This window comes from Coccomyxa subellipsoidea, assembly GCF_000258705.1.
Source record: "Coccomyxa subellipsoidea C-169, whole genome shotgun sequence".
Lineage (NCBI taxonomy): Eukaryota > Viridiplantae > Chlorophyta > Trebouxiophyceae > Coccomyxaceae > Coccomyxa > Coccomyxa subellipsoidea.
The window spans coordinates 1,149,471-1,158,603 of record NW_005178035.1 but is presented as its reverse complement, the minus strand read 5'-3'; the positions used below and the strand labels follow the sequence as shown (position 1 = coordinate 1,158,603).

At 53.1% G+C, this 9,133-nt stretch overlaps 1 protein-coding gene across 1 annotated transcript; it reads right to left on the bottom strand.

The window, feature by feature from the left end:
• Window positions 1-5,502: 5,502 nt before the first annotated feature.
• COCSUDRAFT_53534 (hypothetical protein) lies at window positions 5,503-8,267 on the bottom strand. Its single transcript, XM_005647663.1, has 6 exons — window positions 8,200-8,267; window positions 7,816-7,922; window positions 7,346-7,486; window positions 6,686-6,821; window positions 6,017-6,174; window positions 5,503-5,797 (listed from the first exon to the last, which is right to left on the bottom strand). The coding sequence occupies exons 2-6, from the start codon at window positions 7,837-7,839 to the stop codon at window positions 5,507-5,509; spliced, it is 750 nt and encodes a 249-aa protein (XP_005647720.1). The 5' UTR covers window positions 7,840-7,922; window positions 8,200-8,267; the 3' UTR covers window positions 5,503-5,506.
• Between the last annotated feature and the right edge of the window lie 866 nt (window positions 8,268-9,133).

The following is a 9,133-nucleotide window of genomic DNA, read 5'->3' as shown; positions in this document are numbered from 1 at the left end:
TGTCATCGGTCCCTTAGAAGAAGGTCTTGTGCTTGCACATCCGGCACAAGACCTTCTTCTAAGGGGCCTCCAGAGCATGGCAGGTCATGGGTCACGGGGCGTTACCTCGTGCAGAAGCTGCATCATGCGCGCGCGGAAGGCTCTGAAGAGGCTCGGCGCGCGGCGAACCTCCGGCAGCCACAGCATCAGGTGACGTGCCGGGTTTGTCGCCCGGCAGTACAGCTCCCGGAACGCTGCGCGCCAAAGTTTTCTTATTATAATTTCACGCTTTCCTGCCAAGGTGCGTCTGCCAAAGCTGCAGTTAAAGGCTGCCACAATCCCACCCCTTGTTGGACTCGCCAGATCCAAGCAAGATCCTATCGGTCCTGGGCGCAGCGCTCAGTATTTGTACCGCCAGCGGGGCTATACAAATTAGAGCATTAGAGCTCAAAATTTTAGATACTGTAGCACACGATCAACCGCACCAGGTGTCCTCTCCTGAAGGGACTTGTTCAAAGTAGCATGGATTTGTCTCGGCCCTGTCATTGCAGTATCATCATGCCTCCGTCCATAGCACATCTCTTCAGCAGCCCAATAACACCTTCTCCTCAGAGACTGTGTGCAAGGATTGCATGGTGATAGGGCAGTCGCAATTTGCTTATGCACGGCGACACAGTCACGAGCAGAAAGAGCAAAGATCTAAAGATGTGGGCATTCATTGTGCCCTGGTCCAGATGCAGGCACCAGTGGCAGGCATGCATGTCGGGGGCCACAAAGTGTCGAATTAAAAATTTTGAATACTGTATTTCCAAAATTTGAATTTGATCGAGAACGAGGGACGCACTGGACTGCAGGATGTAGAAGACTTCGTCGGTGCCGGCATCACTAAAAGAGCGCGTGGTGCCGAAGTCCTTGGCAAAGCCGACCATGCCGGTGATGTCCAGCGCCAGCCGCAGCGTTACATTATTAACATCCACCTCCTCCCCAGGGGGCAGCGCCATAATATTCGCCACGATCTGGTCCAGAATCTTCACCACATCCGGGAAACCATTCCTGCGCAGAGACAAGGCCTTGTAGGAATGCTGCAGACAAGAAAAACAATCACACAATCCAGTTAGTAAAACGTGAAGCTCAGCTAAGGTGTGAACACCTGTGACTCAAGCTGCAGCCCAGACTCCTGCCTTGTATTTAAAAGAGTGAGGGGAACAACTTTACTGGCTGGAAATCATCCGGCAATTGATGGCTTGGAAATCCCCAAGGAGAGCCTGAACAAGTACTCTTTGAGGACTCAATACAAATAAGAGCAGAATGACTTCACCCCGCGCATGCTTTTCAACCCCAAGCCGAAAAGCCAAGATCAAACACCTCGTTTTGTGGAATGAAAATATGTGGTCTTTCAGGAGGTTGGATGTTGCGCAGCAATGCCATACTGATCCCTTGGCCAGGAGCAAGTGACATCAAGACGCCTGCAATGCATGGCAACTAGATGGCAGAGACATCACAATGGAAGTATGTGTCTCTGGTGCTCCTAATCAGCCTTTGCGTCTGCGCCTCTGTATGACTAAAGAAGTCAGGAGCCGCACTTGATGTTTTTGGAGATGAAGGCGGGCGCGGCGCCCTTGCGAATCAGCCGCCAGTAGGGCGAGTTGGTGTCGGCAGAGAACATGGTGCGGTGGCCGCTGTGACTCATCAGCTTGTCAGACAGGTCCGGCTCCAGCGCCTTGCACAGGCCCTCCCCATTTCCCAGCACCTGGCTCGCCAGCTCAGCGTCCACCACCACCACCATCTGCACAGGTGACACCAGCACACGCTGACACAGGGTTTTGACAGCCCCTAATGGCCCCCCCAAGGGATTGGCCAAACTGGTTCAGGGCTAGGGGCAAGGTTCAGGGCAGCCCTGGGAGAAGCTCAAATTTGGCAAAAAGGTGTCAGGGCAAGACCACGAAGCCACATGGCTGTGACTGAGGGGCACCCTAGATTTTTTAGGTGAACCCCTTGGAGGCCAGATTCAGCAAAAGACCTGCATACCCGTCTTGGGACTTTCAGGGATGCCCCAAGTTGCAGCTACTATCGCGGCAGCGGGCGGGTGCGCAAGCCCCGCTCGCCCCTGCCCTACTCAGGGGCTGGCCTAAGATTTTCGTGGACCCCTGTCAAACCCTGCGCTGACATGATTTGAGGCATGTGCCCATGCATGCAGACGATCGTGTGACAGTCAGTGAGGCAGGAGATTTGCAGTCCTGACTCCTCCCCCAACAGTTCCCTCAGATCAACAGGCACAAACACCCATCTAGAGCTGCCCTGAGACTCAATGATGTATGTCGCAACAGTGCACTCGCCTCAGGGTCCAATGGAGCAAGTGTTATGATGCTGAGCTACAGGCTCGAACTGCCCTTTTCCAATTGGGATTACTCACAGTGCTGGACAACTTCGAAATTCATGAGCCGCACAGGGATTCTTAGGCCAGAAATCTCCGGCCACCTGGGAAGGTGGCCTTCAGAGGCTTCTAGTGACCTCCAGAGACTGTTTGAAAGACTTCAAAATGCCCCTATGATTGAATTGGGCGCTCACGTGCCAGGCTGCGATGCGGATTGCGTAGACGCCTCCAAGTTGCTTGGCCCACGCGCGCAGTGACCTGTGGTGGTCTGGCCGCCGCATCGCCAGCGCCGACCCCAAGAGGATAGCTTCCTCCGGTGGGTGTGGAATCCTGCAGCACTCAATGGGTTAGTAATGACTGACACAGCAGCTACTCAGCAGATATAATGTCTTTCAAAGGTATCACACACGGTTCCTGCTAGCGGCAAGGTGCGTCTGCCGACAAGCTGCAGGTGACGGCTGCCACATGTCCTCCTCCTTGATGGACTGGCCAGATCCAAGCAAGACCCAATCAACTGTATGCACAACTCTCAGCAGGTTTTCACGCTGAACAGTCATCATATTCCTAAGATCAACCTGCCCCATCACCAACCTCCTGCCAGGAGCAGCTTCTCCTCTTCGAAGCTTTTGAAACCGCTCTGTACCAAGCATGGCCTTAGTGGCACCCACTTGGCAGGTTATCTCTCGCTTGTGGTAGTCAGCAAGTACCCTATCAGACACGCCCTTCACGTGCGCACTGCGGCTCATGTGGTGGTCCTTTTGAAGTCTGAGTGTTCACAAAGCAGCTAGATTCTTCGAGGCAATGGCAGGCAACAAGGAGCCATGGCCTCGAAATTTTAACGTACTGGGTGCGCTCTTACTAATAAGACTATCTCGGTGGGTTCTTCTTGTGATGGGTGCTGTTCGGGAGATGACAAAAGCTCACTGTCTTCTTGCTGCTCGCTGCCAATTAAGGCTGAGATAAGGCTGAGCGAGTGTACCTGAAGAGCACGATGAACCTGCGCAGCTCAGAATAAGCCTTCATGGCAGCCAGGCCAGCTGCGGCTACCAGAGCAGCTGCGGCAACGGCAAGGACACCGAAACGCACGATAGCGATCAGTAGCGTGAGATAGGGGATCATGATGATCTCACTGGCCCCTATCACGCTCATGCTTGTATTGAACATCCCTGCAGCGATGCCCCGGTCGAACTCCAGCGAAAGGCTCCCGACGTGATGCCTGTGGCAGCAGCCGACCCCTTGAACCCGCGCTTCATTCCTTTCGATGTCAACAGCACAAGTGTATAGCAAGAAAGCATAACTGCCAGACAAGCACTCAGCGGCTGGGGTGAAGAAACGAAGGAAACGATGCAAGGTGTTCTGCCGAACACCGAACCCATCTTGTTTTGCACGCACTAACAAGCACACAGCGGTCAATTGAGTACTTACAAGTAATCGTGTATGCTGCTCATCTTGTCCTGGGCTCCTTAGTTGTTTTGTCAGACAAAGCTGTCCAGGCTTTTGATGGCCGGACAGGATAAAAATTTTATCGAGATCGCAGTCACGATCGACACCCGCCGTGACTGACCCGCAAGGAAAGCTAAAAGTATAAGTTAATCACGGTTATTGCCGCCGTGTATTGTCTCATTGCTGACATTCCCGACAACCTTCAACCTTGTAACTTCTTGGACAACGCCGAGGTTAGAAGTCTTGGCACGCCCAAAAAAACTCCGTCAGAGGTCCAAGATGATCTAAAAATCTAATCTTTAACCATCTTACACGTCTGGAAGAGAAGGAAAGGACAGTCGCATGCCTGCGGGACAAAGAGATTTCGTATCTTTTTTGTCGGGCAGGCGATAAACCTTCAGAAGAAACGCGAATTTTGCCAGCTGGCGGCCTAGTGGGCACCCACGATACAGATAAGGTGACATGTTCAGAGCAGGGTCGTTAACCCTCGTAGTTGCATCATGTCACCACTGCACCCCAAGGCGCAAGTCAGTGACCTATAGGTCACAGTGAAAGTAAACCCCTGTATTGACAAGGAAGTCGGTCTCCTGGGCCCTTAAAGAAGCCCTTAAGGCTTCAATCTATGTGATCAAGTCACAGTACGGTACTGACCAGCGCGCCAATGGATAGATGCATTGGCAACTATGGAAGCAACAATGACTCATTCGGAATGCAATCCCAAATTCCAACTTGCCACAAAATAGCAATCTGGGCAGGATAGGCAGCTACCTTTATGATGAACTCGCAATTCAATTGATGCGCATGCGCGGTCAAATGATGGGCTAATTGTAAGGACATGTGGTTAAGAATTTGCTAAAGCTTGTTAAGCTTGTCGTTGAAAAGGAATCTGTGGGAGCAAAGCATTGAAAGAGGAGATTCGGGGCCAGTACAACCTTTAGTACCCACAGCCTGAAAGTAGCTGAAAGTTAGCTTGCAGCAGATGCTAGCATCTACCATGTTCTGATTACATCGCAACTGTTAAGAGGTTGAAGAGGTTCGCATGCATGTCATTGTGTAAATTCACAGCAACCAAAATTACTTCCATGCAGGTTCCCCCACTGCCGCTAGAGGCGGGTGGCCCAAATGAAAGACTGCGCTGACAGGAGCCCTGACCTATAAACAAATAAGCATACATTAAATATCTTGAGATGGCACATGCTTGGTACAGAGATGCACAGTTAGTGTACAGCAGCGTCGCCAGCATGCCTGGTCTGGCAGGTACACGCATGCATGCGCATTGCTCAGAGCAGGAACCGGCAGAGTTTTTAGTGTGCAGTGCACAGCGCTCTCTTCAGGGTTTCCTCACCACAGAAGTTCTTTGGTGGGAAATCAAGTTCTGGATGCACTGTTCCCGGCACGGAGCAGATGACATCAAGTACTGAGAAGCTGTCGCTCATTACGCCAGTAGTGTTGACACAACAAGGCCACAAGGGGTCACCCTGTGCACACTGACTGATATGTGCAAGTGCCCCCTTGTGACAGCAACGTGCAACAGCCTCTTCCGACTGGATGATTCAAGGCGGCAGGCTACTCTGACCATCACTCGGGCGCTTCGCCGCAGTCAAGTGCACCATGATGTGCGTTTCGGCACCCACAAGGACGCTCGAAGCAACCTCCAACTGGCGCTAGTTCTTTGTGAAGTGCCTCCGCAGTGTCGCAGCGGCCGCGGCCTCACTTGGGGCCATCATACTTCCCGCCCAGCTTGATCTTGGTGCTGTTATGTGAGATGCGGTCCCCCCGTGCCGGCCTGTCGGCCACCGCGGCGGGGGCGGGCCCCCCGGCGATGGAGCCTGATCTGGCGCGCCCCGACAGCTTGATCGGCAGGACCTCGTGCTCGATGCTGCCCCGCGGCAGTGGCCGCCGCGCTGCCGCTGCCGGCACGGCCGGTACGCCGTCTGCCGCCACCGCCGCCCCGGCTGCCGCCGCCGCCCGCTGCAGCTTCGCGGCGGCATCTCTGTCCCCCTGCATGGGCATTTGCTGATTGTTCAGCTAAGTGGCTATAGTCTCACCTCTCGACGGCGGCATGATAGTGTGTTTATGCAAAATCAGATCACCAAGGATTCCTGATTTAATTTAACTGTGGTCTCAACAGCAAATCGAGCAGCCTGCTGCAATGAGAAATCTTCATGAGGAGAGATGTGGGAGGGAAATACGAAGGATGCAAGGGAAGATTTGTCGCACCGCGGGGGTGTCATGCGAGGGTGCGGCGGCCGTGCCAGGGCGTTCCAGGTCCTTGGTGGGGCTGGGCTCATGGTGCAGCGGAATCTCTGGCGCCTGCGAGTGCGTGCTTGTGGTGCTGAGGCCGCGCTCCGCCACGCTCAGATCCTCCTCTGCATGCCCTGCGCAGCCAGACAATATTTTAGTCATGTTCATCATGGTTAGTAGGCTTCATTGGGCACTGACGGCAGGTGTCTTGCTGATCCAATGTGGTGCACGTGCTTTAGGCACGCTATCACGGGGTTCCATAGCCACCATGAGTGCCCGATTAATCGACCGACATTACAAATTCAAGCCCAACATGACACTGCGCAGCCAGATCACATGTCTATGCACTGCACACGAGTTAGATATTGCCCTATTGCCCGACAGCTAGCCACCATCAGCGCCCAGTCACATCAGGACGATCCCAGCCAGACTCAACGGGACAATTATATGGGAAAATCTTGAGTCTCCCTTGGCCTTTCAAACTCAATCCTTCCCCACCTTTCCAAGGCATGTGACACGCCACTGGCACCTACTTGTCTGCGACTCGCTTCTACACCATTTTCTCCAACTCGCTAGCATGGAGTTGTGATCAGAACTTTGGAAAACAGGCTGATGTAGACAAGTCTGGGGGCTTAAGAGACCCACCCTTGCCTTTGAACAGCTGCTGGAAGCGCTTGGACACGATTCCGGCCGGCAGCATGCGCGCAATCCCGGTCTGCGCTGACTCACCTGCCCCGCCAGGTGGCGCCGCCGTAGCGCGCGGTGTCACCGGCCGCATCCCCTACAGTTCCAACACTCCCCAAATTTGGATTTCGAATTTGAATTCAACCAGTACACGGCGAGAGCCCCATAAAGTTTGGACCCTCTCTGCAGATCCCTCTCGGGCAATGCCAACTGCCAATGAATTGGGCTACAGAGAGGAAAGAGCGCCTCACAGGCCGATCAGCAAACACATCTGCATCTAGGGACATTTTCAGACAAACCAGATCAAGGCTATGAGCACCCAGCGTAACCTGAGCCAGAAAAGACGCAAATTGATGAGCTGACACTGTCAGGTGAGCCTGTCAAATATTTTTGCTGTCTTGAGATCTGTATGTCGCAACTCCATCCCAACCAAGGTAGCCTCAAGACTAAATTCCAGTATATGCAAGGTGTTTCATCAGACAGACGCCACACGAGGGCCCAGCATGCAGCCTAGAATCTGAGATCTCATACACTTGGCCTGATAAGAGAGAGCGCAGTGGCGGCACAGAACGTTCCAAAGTGACACAGAGACGCAGAGACCTTTCCTGTGAAGCTACTCACCTTTTTCTTCGGGAAGCCGAGCTTCCCTGCAGCAAAGCCACCGAGCTCCGCCTGCTTACTTGTGGCTAGCGTGCTGTTTGGGCTGCCCCCAAAGCCGCTCGGCACCGAGCCAAGATGGTCCATCTTGCTGTTTGCGGCTTGCTGCGCGCCAGCACTTACACTTGAGGATATTGCACTATTAGGATTGCCAAACCTTTGACAGAAGGCAGGCACATGAGAGAATTGTGATATGAAGATGGCCAGTGACAGACTGCCTACAAGACCAATGAGCCTCAGGGTGCTCCCAAAAGGTCTCTAAAATGTGATTATAACAAAAACTATTCAACCGACCAGAGTGTTGCAGCAGGTGCAGTAGCTGTCAGCCATAGTGTGCAAGCTTGTCATGATCACTCACACAGGTCAAGTAGATGATGCATGCCCTATTCTTTCATTGAAAGTTTACCAGCAGAAGGTGGAATAAAGGAAGTCACCTGCTTATGTCTCCGCCGCTTCATGATGAAGAAGATGGCAGGGATAATGAGCAGGCAGAGGATTCCCAAAGCCACTCCGAGGCCTATGGCCAACCCCTTATTTGTACCTGTGCACATGGAAGCGCAATGCTAAAGAGAATCATCAGGAACGGAGACAATGAGCGCGTTGCTGTGAGATCTTTTCCGCATGTGCAATAGCGCTGTGAACCGCAGATGTTCGAATGAAACACAAAGCTCAATCGTTTTTCAGGGTGGGGTAGATGAGCCCACAATCATTGCTGATGTATGCTACCTCTTGCTCGACACAATTATAAGGAACAGTATGAGTGCAGGGTAGTCACTGAGGAAATTTAAGCAGGCACAAAGACATGGGCAAGGGCTCACCAGATGAGGACTGGCTCTGAGGCGCTGCAGTGGCTACAGTGGTTCCCAGGAGGCTGGCATTTGCACTGCCGGCCCCCTGCTTAATCACCTCTATGTCCACGTTCTGCAGACAGTCAGACAAGTGCCAGATGTCAGAATCAGTCTCTTCATCCCAGAGTCCATCCCGACCTGTCCTCGCCAAATGCTTGTTTGACACCCTTTCCTGCAGCTGTCCATCCTGAGAGTTCAAAAGGTAGTATACAGCCAGATCCCACTTACAGGTTCCCTCCCATGCATGACAGGAGCACCGCACTGGACCTGCACAAGACAGCAGGTGGCAACAATCAGCGCAGATTGCAGGGTGGATGAGGTGTCACGGTATGAGTCAGCGCCGACTCACCGCAGGCGCGTAGGTAACGCCCTGGAAGACGCCGCGCACGGGAATTGACAGCTCAGCACCTGCATCCAGCTGGAGGGTGAGGTTGCCAGAGTAGGGCACGCTGATGCGAGCCTGCAGGCAGTGACACTTCTCTTCACCCACTCTGCTTGGTTTTGAAGTGTGTTTTTGGAAAATATTCTTCACACAGCATAAAATTGTCAAGCTATATGCAACATCAGAGAGTGACAGCCTGCCAAGAGCATGCACACCTGCGGTAAACCACCAAGAGTTCCTCAAACTAGACATAAATAGATGTTTCTCCCCCTTTTGCAGCCCGGGTATAAACGATGGTTCCTGAAACTTTAGAAAATGGGTTAAGTTTATTCTGAGACAGACCTGCAGCAGTGACACATGCGCTGAGTAGACAGCGCCAGCTGGCACCGGCACGTTGTATGACCACTGATCCGCCTGCAGCCCGTCCTCCGTCCTTGCATGCTGAGCTGGCGGCGCCACCTGCCACCTGCGCGCCATGTCAGCCATTAGTCACTGCACCACTTCAGCCAGTAGTCATTGCCC